Raw genomic sequence first — 21,210 nt, 5'->3', positions numbered from 1 at the left:
CAGCCGCCATCTTGTTTCCCTCCCCCCCTGCCCTGGCTGGCGAGCCGCCGAGCCCCGCCCCCGCCATGCTCTCCAATTGGTCAGACCAGAGGTAGGTTCCGCCCCCTGTGCGTCCCTCGGCCCCCCGGTTTCTCCTGACGGGCAGGTGAGGCGACCAATGGGCGCTCGCCTCTCTGCCCCTCTGGTTCGCTGGCGCTAGCTTTCTCTGTCTGAGGGTCGGACTGCGCGTCAGTCTGTCTCTGGCGCGCTCGCCCCCTCCCCTCCGGGGAGGAGATGTTATTTCCCTCCTTTCTCCTCCGAAGGGTCAAGATTCTTCTGGAAGAGGTGCCCCTTTGAAGGGGCAGGAGCCTTGGCTGGGGTTCTCCCTTGTCTCATGAGTATCTCGTGGGGTACAGGGGGTAGAGAGTCGTAATTGCAGAACTCCTCGTTTGTCGGGGACTTGGGTGGGGTGGGCAAGCGGGGCTTTGGGGGTGCTGAGGGGACCCCTGGGGGTGTTGGCCGATACTTGGACGTGTGTGTGTGTGTGTGTTTGTGTGTGTGTGTGGGAGGGGCTGTGTGGGAAGAGAAACTCCCGCCAAAAAACTGGATTGTAAGCTCACTGCGGGCGAAACTCATTTTCCTCAGCAGCTGCCCTTCTCTTTCCAGTATTTGAGCTCCCAGTGCCTCGAGGCTTGGGTAGGACCCAAGGAGTTTTCCTTAGATACTCACTGCTTGGGTGAGGACTCACCTAAGGGGGTGGTAGCTGGTGGGGAGGAAGACTAGACAGCGCTCTAACAAAGGAGGGTCTACCCCTTCTAAACTCTTTCAGGATTTCGGGTTAGTCCTGGGGTAAGTTTTCCCCCCTCTGCAAGGTTCTCCCTGCCCACGAAGGCCTGGGGGCGATGAGGCAGGTCTGTTGGCCGGGGCCACCCCCAGGGACTTGGCATCAGTCAGGCATGTGGTGGCCAAGGGCCTCTGGAACCTGGACAGGATTGCTGTGATGATTCTGTTGCCTTTTGTTCCCAATGGGTCGTGTGCCTGCCTGGCACGGTTCCTCCACCAAGTGTTTGTGGTGTGTTTGTCACAGTCACACTTCGGGATCGGAAAACCTTTTAAACAAGGATGTTAATAATTCCCAGTTCACCAATAGCAGCCCTTAAGAGGTAGGGTTTTTCGTTTAACTAGTGGAGGATGGAGGCACAGAGAGACCAAGTGGCTTTCTCCAGGTCACACAGGGCAAAGGTTAGAACCTAGATTTGCCCCAGAGCCTATTTTTGTACCAGGCCGTGGCATCTCCGTGGTGGTCTCACTTCCCAGGGAGATGGATTCAACACATCAGGAGGTCTGGGTTTGAATTGTTGAATTATCACTCACTCCTTTTGGGTTGAGTGACATCTCTTTGAGCTTCTGTTTCTTGATCTGTAAAATGGAAATGATAATATCTATCCTACCTCCCAAACTAGTTGAGGGAAATAATTAAAAGTAAAAGAGATTGGGGTGCCTGGCTGGCTCAGTTGGGGGAGCATGTGACTCTTGATCGCAGAATTGGAAGTTCAAGCCTCATGTTGGGGGTAGAGATTCCTTTAAAAATTAAAAAAAAAAAAACTAAAAGGATATGTAGTTTGCCAAAGTGTGCTAAATTATCATCATCTCTGCGTTATAGATAAAGGTGATAGATTCTGCAACTAAGATGACAGACTCTTTTTCTCTTTGAAATCCTCTCACTGTTGGTACCTTTCCAAGTCTCTGCCCACACTTGGGGCCCCATATGTCCAAATGTCTTTCCTGGTAGTGATGGCCTCAGTAACTGCTACCATAGTTCGTTATGAGCTTGTTATGATCCCCTTTATCCAGAGGATGATATGGGAAACTTTAGGGCTTTCTCCTTGTTGCACAGGGGTAATCTAAATAGAAGTGTTTGGTGAGAGAGGGACTTCTGAGGTGAGAGAATGCATTGAGAGTTTACCTCAGATATTGCCCCATTCACCTTGGCCTTGGGCCCAATGAGGGTCTTGGATAGGCCACTTAACACTTCAGTGCCACTTGTGGACCACTCCCAAGAGCTTCCAGTGTTTCTGCTTAGAAATGTACTAGCCGGTGCATCTTAAAAGCCGCCTTTTCCAGAGAAAGCCCTTCACACTATTGTTCGACTGTTTTAGACTGCACATAGTAGACATTTCAGGTGCCTTCACCTGTTTGCTCCTGGGTGTGGTTAGGGGATATGGTTGCTGATCATTGTAAGGTTGGTTGGGAGACGGCTTTAGACCTGTGAGGTTTTGATCCTCTAATGGGGCCACCGTTCGTGTACAGGGCTTAAAAATGGATGCTCTTCTTGTTTTCTTCTTTCCTGAACCCTTAACCACCCCATTCTTTTCCCTAGGCAGCTATCTCACAGCCTTATGTGGGGCATCATTAGAGCTTTAGGTCGCTCCCTGTGTTGTTTTGTGATGATCTGTTTTCTGTCCTTTCCATTAGACGGAACACCTAGAGGCAGGGATCGTGCATGTTTGATTTCTCCTTTCATTCAACTAATATTTATTGAGTGCTTACTTAGGAGCTAGGTATCATTCCAGGTTCTGAGAATACAGCAGTGAACAAAATAGACAAAAATCCTTGCCCTCATGGAGCTTACACTCTAACAGAAGGAAGCAAATGTTTATGATAAATAGGCAAATTACATAGCATAATAAATGTAGGTCTTACATTTATTAAATGTAAGACTGCTGATGGGGGAAAGAGATTTGAAGTTTAAGATAGAATGGTCAAAGAGGGTCTCATTGGGAAGCAGTGTTTGTAAAAAAGTTGAAGCAATGGAGCAGGCTGTGTGAACGATGTCTGAGGGGCAGGATGTTCAGGCAGAGGGAACAGTCTTCTTGGTGGCCATTCCATTGGGTGGAAGGGTAAATGAGGGCATGCCTAAATATTCAACTCGGTTTCCTGGTTTCTCCTTAGGCCTGTCCCCTTGGTTCCCAGGTGCCATGAGGAAGCCTCGCCGGAAGTCGCGGCAGAATGCCGAGGGCCGGCGCTCCCCATCCCCCTACAGTCTGAAGTGCTCACCTACTCGGGAGACGCTGACATATGCTCAGGCCCAAAGGATTGTCGAGGTGGACATCGATGGACGCCTGCATCGAATCAGCATCTATGATCCACTCAAGATCATCACAGAGGATGAGCTGACCGCCCAGGATATCACCGAATGCAATAGTAATAAGGAAAACAGCGAGCAGCCTCAGTTCCCTGGCAAGTCCAAAAAACCCTCCTCCAAGGGCAAGAAGAAGGAGTCCTGTTCCAAGCATGCATCCGGCACTTCCTTCCACCTCCCGCAACCCAGCTTTCGCATGGTGGACTCAGGCAGCCAGCCAGAAGCACCCCCACTGCCTGCTGCCTACTACCGCTACATCGAGAAGCCACCTGAAGACTTGGATGCAGAGGTAGAATATGACATGGACGAGGAGGATCTTGCCTGGCTGGACATGGTGAATGAGAAGCGGCGAGTAGATGGGCACAGTTTGGTGTCAGCAGACACTTTTGAGCTGCTGGTAGACCGGCTTGAGAAGGAGTCATACTTGGAGAGTCGCAGCAGTGGGGCCCAGCAGTCAGTCATTGATGAAGACGCCTTTTGCTGTGTGTGCCTGGATGACGAATGCCACAACAGCAATGTCATTCTCTTCTGTGACATCTGCAACCTGGCTGTACACCAGGAGTGCTATGGTGTCCCCTACATCCCCGAGGGCCAGTGGCTATGCCGCTGCTGCCTGCAGTCTCCCTCCCGACCTGTGGATTGCGTCCTCTGCCCCAATAAGGGCGGCGCCTTCAAACAGACCAGTGATGGGCACTGGGCCCACGTGGTGTGTGCCATCTGGATCCCTGAAGTCTGCTTTGCTAACACCGTGTTCCTGGAGCCCATTGAGGGCATTGACAACATCCCACCTGCCCGCTGGAAACTGACCTGTTATATCTGCAAGCAGAAGGGGCTGGGCGCAGCCATCCAGTGCCATAAGGTGAACTGTTACACGGCCTTCCATGTGACATGTGCACAGCGGGCGGGGCTCTTCATGAAGATTGAGCCCATGCGTGAGACCAGCCTCAATGGCACCATCTTCACAGTACGCAAGACTGCCTACTGCGAGGCCCACTCACCACCAGGTGCTGCCACTGGTAGGAGGAAGGGTGACTCCCCCGGAAGCCTCAGTGAGGCTGGGGATGAGGAAGGGCTGAAGGAGGGCTGTGGAGAAGAGGAAGAGAAGGAAGAGGTAGAAGAGGAGGAGGAAGATGAAGGCCAAGGTGGGGTAGGTGGCCCCCTCAAAGGAGTGCCCAAGAAGAACAAGATGACTTTGAAACAGAAAATCAAGAAGGAGCCAGAGGAAGTGGGCCGAGATACACCCTCCACTGTTCCCATGGTCACTGTCCCACAGATCCCCTCTTACAGGTAAGCCTGCTCAGGAGAGCTCCACATGGACTGATGGTTTCTGGTTGGGTTGGTACTGGCCCTGAGCCAGGACCTCCTTCCCCAAGCGTGGTTGGTGAGCGTTCGTTGTCTTCTGTGCCCTCAAACTTAGACTTCTCCTTTGGTCCCTGGTCTGGTTTGTGGTTTTGATTGTGCCTTGAGAGCAATGCATTTCCTTGGCTTCAAGGTGAGACAAAATTAAGTTGCTTAGAAACCCAGGTGAAGGATGTCTAAGGTAGCATTTTTCAACAGGTGCACAAGTGACATTTTGGATGGGATAATTATCATTAGGACTGTCCCATACATTTCTTGATGTTTAGCATCCTTGGTCTGTAAGTGCCATTTGCATCTGCTCCTGCATTGCTTGGTCTTTGTGACAATCTCAAACACTCTCCACGTATGTTTCCAGAAACCTCTGGGGGGATAGAACTGAGAACCACTGTTTTAAGGGGTCAGTATGGGTGTCTGCTGTCTAGAAAGCTCTGTTCTGGGAATGATGGAGACTTTGTGTGCGGGGGTGGTGATGTGGGGGGGATATGCTATTTCTCTTCTTGAGAAGCTTTAAGATGTACAGGAAAAGGATCACTCAGCTGTAAGTCTAAGCCACCTTGGTCCCTACTGAGTCTGTAGAGATATCATTGTATCTATTGTAAACCATTGGAGAAGTAGCTCATGGAGGGCAGAAAAGAAAGAGACGGGAAAGATTTTTCATTGGAAGTTCGTCTCAAGGGTGATATTCTTTGGAGAGTATGCAGTGTTAGAATAGGAAGGAATCTTGAAGACGATTTATCTAATGTAGTCCTTGCACCTTCTCCCACACCCCCAGATGAAGAAACTGCGGCGACAGGAGGTAAAGTTCACGCCTTTATTCATTCAACGAGATATTTATTGAGCACTTACTATATGCCACGTCCTGTTCAAAGGGCTGGAATCCAGTAGAAAGCAACAGAACCTGACCATGAGCTGGAACTCATGATGCCTCCAGGCTCTGTTCCTGCTTTCTGTCTCTCTTGTTGAAAAGGATAGGGAGAAAAGAGCACTGGAGGGTAGTGGGGAATGAGTTGTGTAAGGAACAGGCAAACAGACTTGTCAGTCTGGGAAGGAGAAATAAGAGCGGAGCAGAGCAGGAGGGCGAGACTTTTGTGAGCCATGTCTGGAGTTAGAATTCAGTCAACTGGAAATGCCTTCTAGTCACAGAGCTGTTGTAGGCTACCCTGTTCCCTGATGTTGACTGGGGTCCATGCTTAGTAACATCTGTAGGGTGGCTGTGCCCTGAGACTAGACTTTTTGGTTGCTGTATCTGCTCTCACGGATGTGTCTTGCAGGGGCCAGCATAGCATGCTGGCTAAGAAACCAGACAGACCTGCTTTTGAATCTTGCTCCTGTCACTAACTACCTATGTGAACTTTGGCAAGTTATTTCTTTAAGTCTTACTTATTTGTTAATGAACTTCATAGGGTTGTTGTGAGAAATAAATGAGATAACATAACTAAAGCACTTAGCACAGTGCCTGGTAAATAGTAAGCGCTCAATAAATGGTGGCTACTGCTGCTGCTGCTATTTTATTATTCTTTTCTCTACCTGCACAAATGCTGTTGGGACCCTCCATAGCCAAGAGGTTGTAGAGGGAGGGGGCTGCCTGCATCTGGGCAGGTGTGCTTGGCATGGGCATTGGTGGGGAATCTGTTCTTTGGGGAAAGGCCTAGGTCTTGGTTTTTTAAGCTTGGCTTTGGGGCAGGAATGTCTGACTGTGGATAGGCACAGGGCCTAGGTGATTAATGTCCAGCCCAACATGCCCACGCTTCTTAGGTTCTCTTTTCTTATTTAGCCACTTTGTGTAAGGAAAGTGCAGTGAGATGAGGAAGCAGAGGGAACACAGGAGCACTGAGGCCTTGCTTACTCTCTGAATAACCAATCTTCGGACCCAGGATGGTACAGCAGAGAGATCATACATTCGAATCCCATCCAGGGCCACCGTTTTTTAATTTTTTATTTATTTTTAATGTTTATTTATTTTTGAGAGACAGAGATTGTTCAGGGGAGGGGCAGAAAGAGGAGACACAGAATCCAAAACAGGCTCCATGTTCTGAGCTGTCAGCACAGAGCCCGACACGAGGCTTGAGCCCACAAACTGCAAGGTCAAGACCTGAGCCAGCGTCGGACACTTGACTGCCAAAGCCACCTGGGCGCCCCACGCCACCATATTTTTAGCTGAATTAGTGACTTTGAGAGTTTATTCAGCCTCTCTTCCAAAGCTGCCTTTCCATCTTTTGTTCTCGTGAGAATAATGTTACCCACCTTGCAACAGGGCTATTAAGATAAAGATTATAGGCTCATTAATTCTTCCCCTTTTCATTTATCCTCCCATCCCCCCATGTATTACTGGCTTAAGTCCTGACTTTAAGACTTCTCTATTGGGTTAGTTTAGCCAGCTAAGTTTTCAGAGTCTCCATCCTCTTATCCAGTTTTTTTTCCCATTTGGTTCAAAATTAGACATTTTTATGCTGTTGAGAGCTTTAAGTAAATACCAGGGGTCAGACAACCCCAAGGTGTTGCATTTGAGCTCAGAAAGCAGTAGCTTGGTGTAGTTCTGCTAGTTTTCCTTCCAGCTTGGCTATGGACTATCCCTGGTCTGGGGAGACCCTCAGCCACAGGGTGGCTGGAAATAGTGGTCACATTGCCCATAGCTTACTCAAGTTCCTGTCTTCTTTTGCTGCTTTTACCAAGAGAAGTGTAGGGGTATGGGGGCACAGGCCTGTTCTCAGGAGTCCAGGATTGCAGGAAGCAGGGATCCTGGGAGAGGGTTCTTTCAGAGAATCAGGACTGCAAGGTAGGAAGTGGAAAATAAAACGATGTATCTCACGCTGAATCTGAGCTGCTTAACTTTGCTGTCTTTTTTAAGCCTTTCTCTGAGGCAAGGCATTTGGCCACTTTATTATGTCTCTTTTTATATATAAGGTTCAGAAATGAACTGGGGTCTGAATAGGAGGCTATAATCAGGGCTGCCCACTGACCTTGTCTTTCACTTTCCTGTGCCTCTACTCAAGGTTGAACAAGATCTGTAGTGGTCTCTCCTTTCAGAGGAAAAACCAGTTCATACAGCGGCTTCACAACTACTGGCTATTGAAGCGGCAGGCACGGAATGGTGTCCCCCTCATCCGGCGCCTGCATTCCCACCTGCAGTCCCAAAGAAACGCCGAGCAGGTAGGTGAAGTGATTGAAGGTGGTGGAGGAGGTGGAGAGTGAAGGAGAAGAAGTGAGGGTTGGGGTAACCCCTCCTTAAGCCCTCTGCAGAGCCTTTACCTCCAGGAGGCATAGCCCAAGAATAGCATGGGGGCAATAGCCCAGGAGGCATAGCCCAGCCTCCAACACTATAGAGCCTTTGGGATCAGACAGCAGCTCCTTCTGGATAGGAGAGGCTTGACTTTGAAGCATATTCTAGGGGAGAGTGGAGAGCAAGCCCAACTTTCCATTATGTGGGGAAAACCTCATTGAGGTGGCAGAAAGGAAGGAGTGGGCTGAATGAGGGCCAGGTGGCCACGTTGCATGAATTAGGACAAGGAGCACTTTCCTTAAGATACTATACTGACATCTGCCAAAAAGGTTTCATAGAAAACACACAAATGTGCCATCTAAGTTGTAGCACACAGCCTGGCCAACTGTGGCATTTTAGCCATTGAATTGTTGCATGTTTTCTGAGATGATGGAGGCCTCATGAGACTCCTTTTTTTTTGTTTTTTAACTACCTTCAGTTTTTTTCCCCTCTTTACCTATGTCTTTAAATATTTCCACACCACTACCCCAGAGATGAAGCAATCTTTTACGTGACTCTGGTGCCCCTCTGAGTTCTCTCTGATTTCACTTTTGCCTTTTGTAACTAAAATCCTGAAGTACAAGTCTGTATCTGGTCCTTCCTTGAAATGGTCCGCCTGCTCCCCTGTCGCCTCCCCTAGCACATCAGCCACTTCCTCCCAGCCTAGCAAGCCTTACCTCAGACTCTCACTGTATTGGCCATCGGGCTACATTTGACACCATGGATCACCTTGTCTTAGAGCTTCTCTGTCGTACCCTTTTGCTCCTCCTCCACCCTGCTGGCTGTAGCAGTAACCTTCCCAGGGGCTCTGCTGCCTGCCCATTTGCTTGGGGAGCTTGTTCACTCTCATAGTTGTAAGTAAGTGTGGCCGTAACCCCCGGTTTCTTGGGTTGTCCTCATCCCTTTTTTCTGCCCTTGGTCCTTCTGGGGCAAAAGAACTATAGATGTTCATGTAGATGTTGTTTCCTAGAATTCAGATATTGGAAACTCAATTCATTATCTTCCTTCCTCTCAGTAAACATACTTCCCCATTATTGACATGGAACCTTCTCTCTCCTGGCCTCAAACATTTCCTCACCTTGGAGTTACTGTTGATTCTTCCCTCTGTAACAAGCCACAGTTAATCATCCCTTACACTACTTTGGGGGAGTTTATCAGTATATGATCCTTTGTCTCTGTTCTATAGCTACCTGCTCAACCATGCCCCCTTAATGTCAGTAGTAGCTTTCTCGTTGGTCTCCCACCTCTGATTCTTTATTTGCTCTACAACTGATACTATGTCATTCACATACCATTTTCCATCTTGTCACTTCCATTTCCAGAATATATTCTTCTTCTCCAGGCAGGCCACATCCAGGATCCTTTGTGTGGAGTTTGAGGCTTCTTATCACCTGAATCCTGGATCTTGCTTGATTTTTATGGTTTTCCAGCTTTTCTGCTCTGGCCAGGCCATTTTTTTCACCAGGCAAAGAATCACTAATTCTGCTTCTTCTTTTTTTTTTTTTTTTTAAATATTTTTTATTTATTTCTAGGAGAGAGAGAGAGAGAGAGCCAGCGTGAGCAGGGGAGGGTCNAAAAAGTACATATTTTTGTTTTTTTTTTTTTTTTTTTTTTTTAAATATTTTTTATTTATTTCTAGGAGAGAGAGAGAGAGAGAGCCAGCGTGAGCAGGGGAGGGTCAGAGAGAGAGGGAGTCACAGACTGAAACAGGCTCCAGGCTCTGAGCTGGCAGTCAGCACAGAGCCCGACGCGGGGCTCGAACCCACGAACCGCGAGATCATGACCTAAGCGAAAGTCGGACGCTTAACCAACTAAGCCACCCAGGCGCCCCTAATTCTGCTTCTTCTAACACTTCTCTGTGGTCCCTTTGATTCCAGAAGCATTCCTTACTGCTCTGTTCATCTGTGTCCATCACTACACGTGAACCCCTAGTAAGAGTGCTTCTGTAGGAAGCCTTCCCAGACCTAACCCCAACCCACTCAACTCTTTTCTATTTTACATCATCTTAGCATTTTATATTCAGTTTATCTGTTGAGTTTTTATTGTCTTTATGCTACTGTGCCCTTATGTGTCAGACCCTGGGCCTCTGCCTTCCGCCAACTATACTGTAACCTCTTTGGGGGAAGGAATCATCTTTTTTTGGTGCTGGTGGTATTTTAAAGTATGGTCAAGTCAGCTAGTACAAGCTCGTAGGAAGAACTTCACTGTGTTTTCTAGCCAAGTCAAAGCTCTAGGGTGAAATTCTTTCCACTTTGAGGTGTCTATTCATTTTCCTTCTGAAATTCTTTCCAGCCCTGAGGGACAGAGCTGCCCCCTGGTGTCCTCAGGGGTAGAGAAAGCAGTCACAGATCTCATATCCAGCAGTGAAGGTTATTGTGGGGCGATGAAAGAAACATTGCTGTGAGGCTGGGGGAGCGGAGGAAGAAGGCATGGGGTGGAGAGGGGGTGGAAGGGCTCTCAGGAGTATGGGTCAGCAAGGGTCGGGGGCTGTCACCTGCCGAGACCCTGTGAAGCTTGAACAGGGAGGGCATTCTGGGTAGAAGGGAGGCCCACAGCTCCTCCTTCCTTTCCCTTCCTTCTTGCAGAGAGAGCAGGATGAGAAGACGAGTGCAGTGAAGGAAGAGCTGAAATACTGGCAGAAGCTCCGCCATGACTTGGAGCGGGCGCGGCTGCTGATTGAGCTGATTCGGAAAAGAGAGAAGCTCAAGCGAGAACAGGTGAGGAAGAGCCCCAGCTTCAGGGTTCTTGTTCAAAATCTTTTTCTCCCATGCTCAGTGTGGCATCAGGAGAGCCAGTAACCTCTGCCTGGTGTCAGCTTTCTTGCCTTCCTGCCCAGCACAATGGGCCACAAGGCCTGCCTACTCCATATTGGGTATGGTGCTGCACATGGCTTCTAACTACGGGGGTTCAGCCTCTGGTGGCCTCAAGCATAAGCTTATTATCATATGCCTGGAGTTTCTGCCTTAAAAAAATCTCAGGAGTCTGGCCTTGAATATTTTGAAAAGCTTCTCAACCCATTCTGATGGGCATTGCTGCTGGCCTAAGAGCTTCTGAGACTTTTCACTTGGCCCTTAAAACACTTATGGTCTTGGATAATTCAAATATTTCAACCTAGGGGCTCCTGGGTATGGCTCAGTTGGTTGAGTGTCTGACTTCGGCCCAGGTCATGATCTCATGGTTTGTGGGTTTGAGCCCCGTGTAGGGCTCTGTGCTGACAATTCAGAGCCTGGAGCCTGCTTTGGATTCTTTGTCTCCATCTCTTTCTGCTCCTCCCCTTCCAACCCCCTCTCAAAAATAAATAAACATGTTTAAAAAATTAAAAAAATTTCCAACCTCTACTTGAGATTCTAAGCTTCTAAGCATGAGGAATGTTGAGGTAGTAGTATAACGTAGGGGTTAGGAATATGAACTGTGGCACCAGACTACCTGGGTTTATATCCTGTTTCTGTCATTTAGTGCTTGTGTGACATTGGGTAAATTGCTTAATCTCTTTATACCTCAGTTTCCTTGTTTGTAAAATGGGACGTAACAATAGAACCTACATCAGAAGGATGTAAAGATTAGATGACTTATAGTATATGAAGAGCTTAGAACAGTGCCTGACATGTAGTAGGGGCTATAGAAGTGTCAGCTGCTGTCATCCTCGCCATTATTAAGAGTCCACCTCCCTGAAGTGTCTACTGCAGCGCTCTGCACATGGCAGAGAGTAAATACTATTATTTGAATCAATGACAAGCCAAAACCATTCTCTCCAGTCTAGGAATAGCAGCTGTTCCTTGCATGCTTCAGAGGCCTGGGTTAAAGATGTTCCTTTCTCTCTTTCTTCAAATCTTACTTCACCGTTCAGCCCCCTCATGAGCCCTTCTCTCATAGGCCTGTAGCCTGAGTTTCCATCTCTGAGACGGAGCAGCTCTTGCCATACATAGCTTGCATAGGTGGCATGGAGGACATCTCAGGACCTTCTCTGTGGATTCAGACTGTCTGTGCCATCCCAGGCTTGGTCCTGCAGCGGAGCTTTTCTTCTTGTCTCTGGTTCAGAGAGAGAAAAGGGGAAAGGAAACAGGCCTATTTTGATGTCACTAAGAAGAAGGAACATTTCATAGTCTAATCTGTGGCTTCCCAACCTTTTAGCACCAGGGCGTACGTAGAAAATAACACTTGTGCAACATAACTACTGTCACTGTAAATACATGAGGCTTCTTGCTGCCTGTGGAGGTGAGCCTGGAGTCCTCAGTTATCCCAAGATGGCCTCAAGGGCCAATGGGATCAACATCTAAGCATACTAAGTGGGAATTCTGGACCAGATCACATTTTAAATCATCAGTGTGCTCTTCGGACTAAGTTAAAGCTAGGTTCAAGTCCTATCCCATTGGGTTAGTGACTCCTCATTATACTTCCACACCCCAGATTCCAGATTTGTAAAATGGGGATAATAATAAATTCTCCCTCAGGATTATTGTGATGATTAACCAAGGTAACGTAAGTAGAGAGGCAGTGTGGCATAGTAGTCAAGAGCACACACGGTGGAATCAGGCTGTTGAGGACTAAATCCCTCCTCATTACTGGCTCTGTGGCCTTGGGCCAGTCTTTCTGTGCCTCAGTTTCCTCCGTGTAAAATACCTTATCTGTACCTACCTCATATACTTGTTAATATTACATAAAATGATTAGAATGTTACTTGGCATTTAGGAAGGACTATGAAAGTGTTAACTGTTATTGTCAGTTTTGGTACAGTGCTCGATGCGTGGGAAACATTCACAGAACGATAGCTGTTGGTCATTATTTCCAGGCTGAAAATTCGGTGATTTCTCCTCATATACTGGTCCACTTAATATCCTGTGAAAATTTGTTGTACATGATTGGTGAAAGTAATCAAGAAAAAGTTTGGTCCCTCTTTGCAGGGGGTGTCCTGATCTCTTTCCACCTTCTCCACAGGTCAAGGTCCAGCAGGCCGCGATGGAGCTGGAGCTGATGCCCTTCAACGTCCTGCTGAGAACCACGCTGGACTTGCTGCAGGAGAAGGATCCGGCACACATCTTTGCTGAACCTGTCAACCTGAGTGAGGCAAGTTCCCCCACTTGGGGAGGAGTGAGCCCCTGAGCAGTGAGACCCTCCTGGACTAGAAACAGGGCCTGAGTAGGCCAGGAAGGGGTCCGGCCACAGGGTGTACAACACCTAGGGGTTTCTGGCAAAGCTAGTAGACTTGCTCTTGGTGAGGAGTCAGCAGGCCAGGGTGGGCCAGGGCCCTGGGGCTCTGGCTGAGCAGTGTGCCAAACCAGAAAACGGGGAGGCAAGAGTGCCGGTGAAGGGTGCACCTGTTTGGCTAGTAAATGGTTGTTGTAATTGTACAGGTTTTATATGTTTAGGTTCCAGATTACCTGGAATTCATATCCAAGCCAATGGATTTTTCTACCATGAGGCGGAAGCTGGAGTCCCATCTGTACCGCACCTTGGAGGAGTTTGAGGAGGACTTTAACCTTATAGTTACCAACTGCATGAAGTATAATGCTAAAGACACAATTTTCCACCGAGCAGCTGTCCGCCTGCGGGACCTGGGAGGGGCCATCCTGCGGCATGCCCGGCGGCAGGCAGAGAACATCGGCTATGACCCCGAGAGGGGCACCCACTTGCCTGAATCACCCAAATTGGAGGACTTTTACCGCTTCTCCTGGGAAGACGGTGAGAAGCCTGGATGGGTGGGGAGGAGAGGGACGAAGAGGAGGCGCAGGGATGGAGCCCAGAGAGCCAGGGATAGGGGTGGGCCTTGGAGTTATATAGGGTAGACACGAGGAGAGCTGACGGTAGGCCCAGGCGGGGATATTCCTGCCTGTGGCTGCAGTGCTTCCAGGAGTTGAAGTTTAACTAATTCACTATTTTTTGAATGGTAGGAAAAGGAATCAGGTACTAGCTGTCTGTTTGAAACGTTAAATCCTTAGGAGGGGTCTTCCTCTTCTGGACGCCCTCTCTACAGTGTCCAGAGCATGGGGCAGGGAGAATGCAATGCTAGTGTATGTCTTGCTCATTCAGAAGAGTGCCAGTAGAGGACCAGAAAAATGGAATTGCCTCTGAGCCCCGCACTCTGCCTGCCCCTGCTCTCTGCTTTTCAGTGGCAGGAGCCAGTCACTCAGGCCCGGGGGATTGCCAGCTGCCTCGTGCCTGCTCCACAGAGCCTGTAATTATGACTGTGAACTGCTTCCTGCAGATGTTTCCCAGATTCTGACCTTGTCCCTGTGGCTGCCCTCCAGGCAGCGTTGTTACCAGGGCCACAGCCCCACAGAGACGCTGCTGGAAGCCACTGGTCCGGGCATTCCAGGAGACTATTTTGCATCCAAAGGATTCGGCCCCTTCCCCTTGCCCTGGGCTGGGCAGATCCTTCAGCCCCTCTGTCCTCCCTTCTCCCTGGCAGTGGACAACATCCTCATCCCAGAGAACCGGGCCCATTTGTCCCCGGAGGTGCAGCTGAAGGAGCTGCTGGAGAAATTGGACCTGGTGAGCGCCATGAGGTCCAGTGGGGCCCGGACCCGTCGCGTCCGCCTGCTGCGCAGGGAGATCAATGCCCTTCGGCAGAAGCTGGCGCAGCCACCACCACCACAGCCACCATCACTGAACAAGACTGTGTCCAATGGGGAGCTGCCAGCAGGTCCCCAGGGAGATGCGGCTGTGCTGGAGCAGGCCCCACAGGAAGAGCCGGAAGAGGATGGGGACAGAGGTGAGACAGGGGCATTTGGGGGGGTGGGGTGGGTTTGGAGGCCACACTAAGGGAGTAAGGGTTAAGCTAAAATCTCATGGTGCAAGCATCTTTCCCTGAGTTTAGGTTGGACCCTTGTGGGCAAGTAAAAACCTTCGGAGGGGTCACACTTTGATGTATATCCAGGGATGATATTCAAAATATTTAATGATCAGTAGAGACCACAGTTCATCAGAGTAGATGGTGGCAGTTGTATTGGAGTCGGCTCTGGGGACGACTGATGGGGATATTTAGTTGCAGATTGTGGACAGGTTGGGAAGTTTTAGAGGCTGGAGCCCAGCAGCTCTTTACTAATCCATGAAGAAGCATTACAGTATTTTGTATCTGATAATGGCCGTGTTGCATGCACTAGTTAAATATTAGCTCACCTTCTACCATCTTGTAGATAGGCTTTTTTTTTTTTTATTGAACAGATTAGGTTGTGGTATGGGAGGACAGAAAAGGAAGACAGGCCCTAAAGATGGTCTGGCTTTTTGAACTACCTCATGGCTTTGACCCCAGCTGGCCAAGTCTACAGGCCCATCCTGAGCAGAAAGGTCAGATTGCAAAAAATTTCTGGGGAAGTGACTCTCAGAGACCCAGCCTTAAAACTGAGCTGCTTTCCATCCTGCCCACTTCACTGGGGATAGAATTGTCTCCATTATGCAGGTCCTCAGAGCTGAGCCCATAGCTTGGGGAGGGTCTGTCATCCACACAGTTTGGAAGGGTTCGGAGTTATCTCCAGAGGGTAGTTCTCTCCAGGGGCCAAATTGCAAGGAACGGCCCATTTTATTTTAGGTTGGCTGAGAATAAGGACGTGGCTGGGAGGTCACATTTGGCAGTGGCAGTGACTTCCTGATTCCCCGTGTGGCGGTCAGCATGCCACTTGTATCCCACTCCTGGGCTGTGGCACTGCAGAGTCCTGCCCACTGACCGGCTGCAGCAGGTTCTCCCAGAGGGTTTCAAAACAAAATTCCCAGGCCTCACATCCCAGAGATTCAGATGAAGGCAGTCTGGGCTATTGGCTTAGAAATTTTTAAAAGTTTCAAGATGGTAAATGAACAGACATGTTTGGGAACCACTGATTTATCTTACTTGCTCTCATTTTTTCACATTTGTAAACTTAACTCTTTCTGCTTGTCCTGCTTGCTTTACTTGGGTGGTAGGAAACAAAACACATTGACAGAAGGGAGACCACTTGAGTCTAATGAGAGCTGTACATCTCTAATCTGTGAACCTGAGACTCAGCTGATTGTTGATGAAGCCAGGTGGCTTTCGGCTTTCTCAGGTGTGGAGTAATGGTTTGTAATTCTCACTTCATCAGATTTACCTGGTAAAGCTTTTTAAAAAAAATACCCCATCGTTAGAGATTTAGTTTCAGTTGGTCTGGGATAGGACCTTGACACTGTAATTTTTAAGAAACCTCCTAGATGATTCTAACACATAAGGTTTAGAATTACTATTATAGAGAAAACTTAACCCTACATTTTCTTTGCCTTAGATGGGAGACCTGGGATATATGTCAAGAACCAATGCCTTTGGTTCTTGCTTACCAGTGTCATTATCTGGCTGGTAGGGGCAGATCTTTTCTAAAATGTTCAAGCAGGTTCTCTTTTTCTCTAACAGATGACTCCATACTGCCTCCCCCACCAACCCTCGAGCCCACTGGGCCTGCACCTTCCCTGTCTGAGCAAGACTCCCCTCCGGACCCCCCTACTCTGAAACCCATTAATGATAGCAAGCCTCCAAGCAGATTCCTAAAGCCCAGAAAGGTGGAAGAAGATGAGCTCTTGGAAAAATCACCTCTGCAGATAGGGAGTGAGCCCCTACAACGCCTGCTCAGTGACAATGGCATCAACAGAGTGTCTCTCATGGCCCCTGAGACCCCTGCTGGTGCCCCACTCAGTGGCGTGGGCCGCCGCACATCCGTCCTCTTCAAGAAGGCCAAGAATGGGGTTAAGCTACAGAGAAGCCCAGATAGGGCCGCAGAGAATGGTGAGGACCATGGTGCAGTGGGCTCTCCTGCCTCTCCGGCCAGCATCGAGGATGAACGACACTCCCGGAAGCGGCCAAGGAGCAGGAGCTGTAGTGAGAGCGAAGGGGAGAGGTCCCCCCGGCAGGAGGAGGAGACAGGTGACCACGCCTGTGACTTCTCTACTTCTCATCGGCTTTCCTGCCTTGCCTTGCCAGCCAGCACCTCCCCTAGTTGGCTGCCTGCCTAATGGTCCCTGTGGATGCCAGTAGAAGCATTGAGGGACCCATAGCTTAGAGTTGGGCCTGGCACACGAGTAGTGGCCTGGAGCAGAGGCTTTGAGAAAGAATTTGAGAGGGCCGGATTGTGTCTGGGGCTTTCTTTGGCCCCAAAGGGAATGCAATGCTACGTATGTGATAAAGTGGTTCCTGCCTTGACTTTAGTTCATTCATTCATCAGCTATTTAGGCACTGGGGGAAAAAAAAAGTCCATGAACAAAAGACAAAAATTTCCCTTGTAGGGAGAAAGGCTAAAAACAAATGAGTGAATTGTATCTTGTATTAGAACCTATGGAGAAAAATCTAGCAAGGAGGGGGAGTAGGGGATACTGGGGTGGTATTAGAGAAGATGGCCAGGGGCGGTTTGGACATCTGAGTCAAGACGTGAAGGAGTTGAAGGAGTGAGCTATTTGGGTTTCTGGGAGAGAATACTTCAAAAAGACAGGCTAGCAGGTGCATAGGCCCTGGTGGTGGAAACATGCCCACATGCCTAGGAACAGCGGGGAAGGCAGTGTGGCTGCAGCAGAGTTAGCCAGGGCATGGTTAGAGGTGAGGTTCCAGAGGTAGGTGACGGGGGCTCCCATACTAAGGGGTCCTTACTACACGCCCAGCACAAGCTGGCCACGGGGTCATACAATGAGTCAGACTGAGTTCCGGCTCTGCAGGGGTTCAGAGTCTGGTGAGGAGCGGAGGTGCAGAGAGGTTACGGTGCCAGACCATATGTGATTATGTGTTAGGTGACAGTACTGCTGGAGGTGTTCAGCGGCTAGGAGCTCAAGGAGGCAGGAAGGTTCCACGAGGAGGCGGTACCTGAGCTGGCCCTTCAGGAAGAGGGCAGGAAAGAAAGGAGTAGATGAGCGAAGGCTCTGGCCTGGGTGTGTGGGAGCAAGGACAGGGTCCCTGTGAGGGGCAGTTTGGAGAGGGACTTCCTGAAGCAAAGGGAGCCAAGGCTGGGTGGGGGAGGTGGGCCTGCATATGCAGGGCTTCTTTTCCGGACAGTGTGGTTTAGTCTTAGTGGGATATGGGAGGTGAGCTTGCTTGGTGGGGAGGGGCCTACTCTTGGCTTTTGCTCTTCATGTCCCTCTCTTGTCTTTTTATGTGGTGGTTTTGGGCTATTTGGCCAGCACATACTTTTCTCTCTTCCTTCCTAACACTTTGTTTCCAGTGATCCCTCGCTTTCCCATGTGTCCCAAGCTTGCTGGTATTAGGGGAGTAGATTAGTATATAGAGTCGAGTGTGAGGCTTGGAGTTAGGCAGACCTGGGTTCATGTCCCATCTTCTGACCACCTGTTATCCTGGAGCAGATTAATTAACCTTTCAAGCTTGTTCCTTATTTCTAATACGGGGCTAGTGATACCTACCTTGCGGGGCTCCAAGAATTGGAAATAGTCTGTATAAAGTACTTGGCATACAGCAGTTGATGGTAGTAGTTACTGTTGTCATTTGTCTGCGCTGCATCAGGAGTAGCCAAACAACACTGAGAACGGTGTGCACTAAAAATGAAAAATCCCCCTAATGGGAAATAGGTCTGGATGTCAGGCTCATCCAGCCTGAAGAGGGCCCACTGCTTAGGGACCTGCTAGAATCTGTTCGTCCCCTACCATCGCAGTGGGCTGGCACCCGGGAATATTTCTGTGTGACCGTAGTGGAGTCTCACAAAAACAGGTATTGATCTTGGCAGCTGAGGCACAGCTGGCTTCGTGATTTAAACAGTAGCCGTAATGTTAGAGGCAGAGCCAAGTTAGAGTCCAGATGTCTTGGTTCAGGCACCTGCTCTTACAGGTGTAAGTTGCCTCACAGGTTTTTGGCCAAGGTATCTGACTTAGAGCTCTTGGCCCAGCTGCCAGACTTGTAGGCCTCGGTGTGGATTGTGGTTAGGAACCAGATAATAGGTGAGTTGAAGCCTCTGTAGCTGATGAGCCTCATGTCCCTGGGATGACCAGCCTTCATTTGTCCCCGTAGGGCCGCCTTCTATAAACACATCTCTCATTCATACTCAGTACAGTCTTCTGTAAACAAGGAGGTTTTACCTTCACAAAAGGAGAAGCAGAGCTTAAAGAGGAAAAAGGACCTGTATTTCAGAGCCTTGTTTAGAACCCAGGGAATTCTGACTTCCCATCCCAGGAATGTCCAGTCTGTGTTAGATCTCTTGAAGTCCTCCCAGCTCTGACCAGCTCTGCTGGAGATCTCAGGGTATGGCTGATACAGCCCGTCTCCTGCCCCAGCCTCTGCTGACACCATCCCAAAAGAATGAAGCTTGCCGTTGAGGCTGTGTGATGGGTAGGGCGTGTGAGTGTTTATCTGAAGAGGCGAGGCGGGTAGGCTCCCCAAGAGGCAGAGGAGACTCCCTGATAATTGAAGCTTGAAATTAGAAGCAGAATTAGGGACTTGTGAGCCAGCCAGAGTGGGGAAGTCTTGGTATTTCATTTTGTAGCCAAATGACCATAACTAGTGTGAGCCGTGTGCTGTGTTTTCCATCAAGTTAAACCAGAAGGATGAGAAGGAAGATGGAGTGTCTGCTCATTGCCCCGGGCCAGCACTGCCCCCAAACCTTTATCAGGTTCTTTCCACCACCGAGACACCCATTTCCCATGCAGGAAGCAGCAGCCATGCTCTCCACCCCTCCTCAGTGAGCCCTCCCAAGGCATCCGCCTCACACTGCAGCATGTGTCAGGGGAAGGGGGGTTTCTGCACCCAGGCTTACACTATGTGTCCTTGGCAGGCGTGACCAACGGATTTGGAAAACACACCGAAAGCGGGTCTGACTCAGAATGTAGTTTGGGTCTCAGTGGTGGACTGGCATTTGAAGCTTGCAGGTAAGAACAGTTGCTCCCAAAGCTTTGTTGGCAGCTCCGCCGCCTCTCCATTCTTCGTTCAGCTACAGATGGGACCTCCTCCTGCTTATCTAAGGCTTTTCTTCCCCCACCCCTGCTATTTCCTGAGGCTTCTGCTCTGTAACTCTGGCAGCTCCTAGGAAACGTGTGACCCTTGACTCGCAGGCCTGATCTGACTAGGAAGGGGAGTGGCGCTGATGCTTTATAGGGTTTGTGGAGCTGAATTTGGCTCCAGAGGGCAGGGACAGCCAAATCTCTACTACCCAGCAAAGTTAGTTAACATTTGAGCCACTGCCCCACCCACCCCCCCTGGCCCACCCAGATNAGGCTTCTGCTCTGTAACTCTGGCAGCTCCTAGGAAACGTGTGACCCTTGACTCGCAGGCCTGATCTGACTAGGAAGGGGAGTGGCGCTGATGCTTTATAGGGTTTGTGGAGCTGAATTTGGCTCCAGAGGGCAGGGACAGCCAAATCTCTACTACCCAGCAAAGTTAGTTAACATTTGAGCCACTGCCCCACCCACCCCCCCTGGCCTCCTCTGATAACCCAATTACAGACATAGTTTTGCTCTTTGCCTTCGGGGCATCATAGCAAAGGCCCCTGTAGAGGTGCGGTGTGGGAGTAAGAAATGGGCAGATAGTTCGGAATGGCCTTTTATTCAAAGGCCCTTAGCTAGCCCTTCTACCATCCTTGAGCTGGCAGAGGATGGGTTTCTTTTCCTGTTCTTTTACCCGAAGGGAGGATTTCTGAGACCAAAATGTTAGTATCTTCCAAGTCTAAGAGTTTATTGAATCCCTACTCGGTGTTAAGTGGGCTCTGCAAGACACCAGGGGGTGCAGGACTCTTGGAACTGGAGACATACCCTCAGTGCCTCAGAGGAGAAACAAGTTGTCCTGAAGGCTAAGTCCCGGCTACTGAATGGATCCTCGGTTCAGAGTAGGGAGGAAAGGTCCCAGGGCAGTACCAAAAGACCCTGTGCCTGTGTTTGAAGTGCTTCTAAGGCAGGTTGAGCCTATGTTCTCTTAGGTACTTACTCTATCCTGGCTCCTGGGCTCCTGGGGTGGTGGGTATGGGAGGCCCCTTGCTGTGGCATAGCCCAGCTTTTCATGGTTCCTTTGATATTTTCCTCCCATCAAGCCTCAGAATTGCCCTAGCTTTCTTCCTCCTCAGTCTCTAGAGATACAGGAGGGAATGAGTGGGGAAAAACAGTTACTAGGCATAGAGGAGGCAGAGCTTTTGCAATCCTACGAAATAGTTTCACCCCGCTCCTAGGTGAGAATTCCTAACTCCCTTCAAAGGAATAGTTCATTGGGCTGGGGAAGGAGTAGGGTTATCAAACTGTCCCCTCCTAGCCCTTGACTGAAGGTGTTGGGTTTTTCATGCCACGAAGGGCAGTCTTCCCAGCCATGAAGCATAAGAAGGAATCCAGGCTAGGCTCTGGTCAGCCTGCGGGTCCGGCTGTGTGTTTGCCTTTCTGCAGAACTCCCGTCTGTGCTGCCCATTTGTCTGGAGCCCTGCTCAGTGTGGAAACAATGCCCTTGGAAGGCATTTCCTTTTTAACTCTGTAGATCTCAGTGGAATTTCAGGGTTTAAAACAGGAGATTCAGGACTGTAACTGCAGGATTTTTGTTTTTCCTTTCTTACCCCCCCCCACCCCCCCG

General features: G+C 49.4%; 1 protein-coding gene across 2 annotated transcripts in view; it reads left to right on the top strand.

The window, feature by feature from the left end:
* Positions 1-2,909: 2,909 nt before the first annotated feature.
* Positions 2,910-21,210, top strand: part of BRPF3 (bromodomain and PHD finger containing 3) — a 31,333-nt gene continuing 13,032 nt past the window's right edge. The window contains exons 1-8 of one of the 2 annotated variants that reach the window (XM_077754900.1): positions 2,910-4,408; positions 7,474-7,630; positions 10,325-10,456; positions 12,675-12,803; positions 13,106-13,418; positions 14,146-14,448; positions 16,093-16,599; positions 19,439-19,532. In XM_077754900.1, coding sequence (XP_077611026.1) covers positions 2,958-4,408; positions 7,474-7,630; positions 10,325-10,456; positions 12,675-12,803; positions 13,106-13,418; positions 14,146-14,448; positions 16,093-16,599; positions 19,439-19,532 — 3,086 coding nt within the window. In that variant the 5' untranslated portion in view covers positions 2,910-2,957. The remainder of the gene's footprint in view (positions 4,409-7,473; positions 7,631-10,324; positions 10,457-12,674; positions 12,804-13,105; positions 13,419-14,145; positions 14,449-16,092; positions 16,600-19,438; positions 19,533-21,210) is intronic. The other variant, XM_077754901.1, reaches the window with a different exon arrangement.

This window comes from Crocuta crocuta, unplaced genomic scaffold (genome assembly GCF_008692635.1).
Source record: "Crocuta crocuta isolate KB4526 unplaced genomic scaffold, BGI_CrCroc_1.0 scaffold132, whole genome shotgun sequence".
NCBI classification, from domain to species: domain Eukaryota; kingdom Metazoa; phylum Chordata; class Mammalia; order Carnivora; family Hyaenidae; genus Crocuta; species Crocuta crocuta.
The sequence above is the reverse complement of the archived record's forward strand: the minus strand, read 5'-3'. Positions and strand labels throughout refer to the sequence as shown.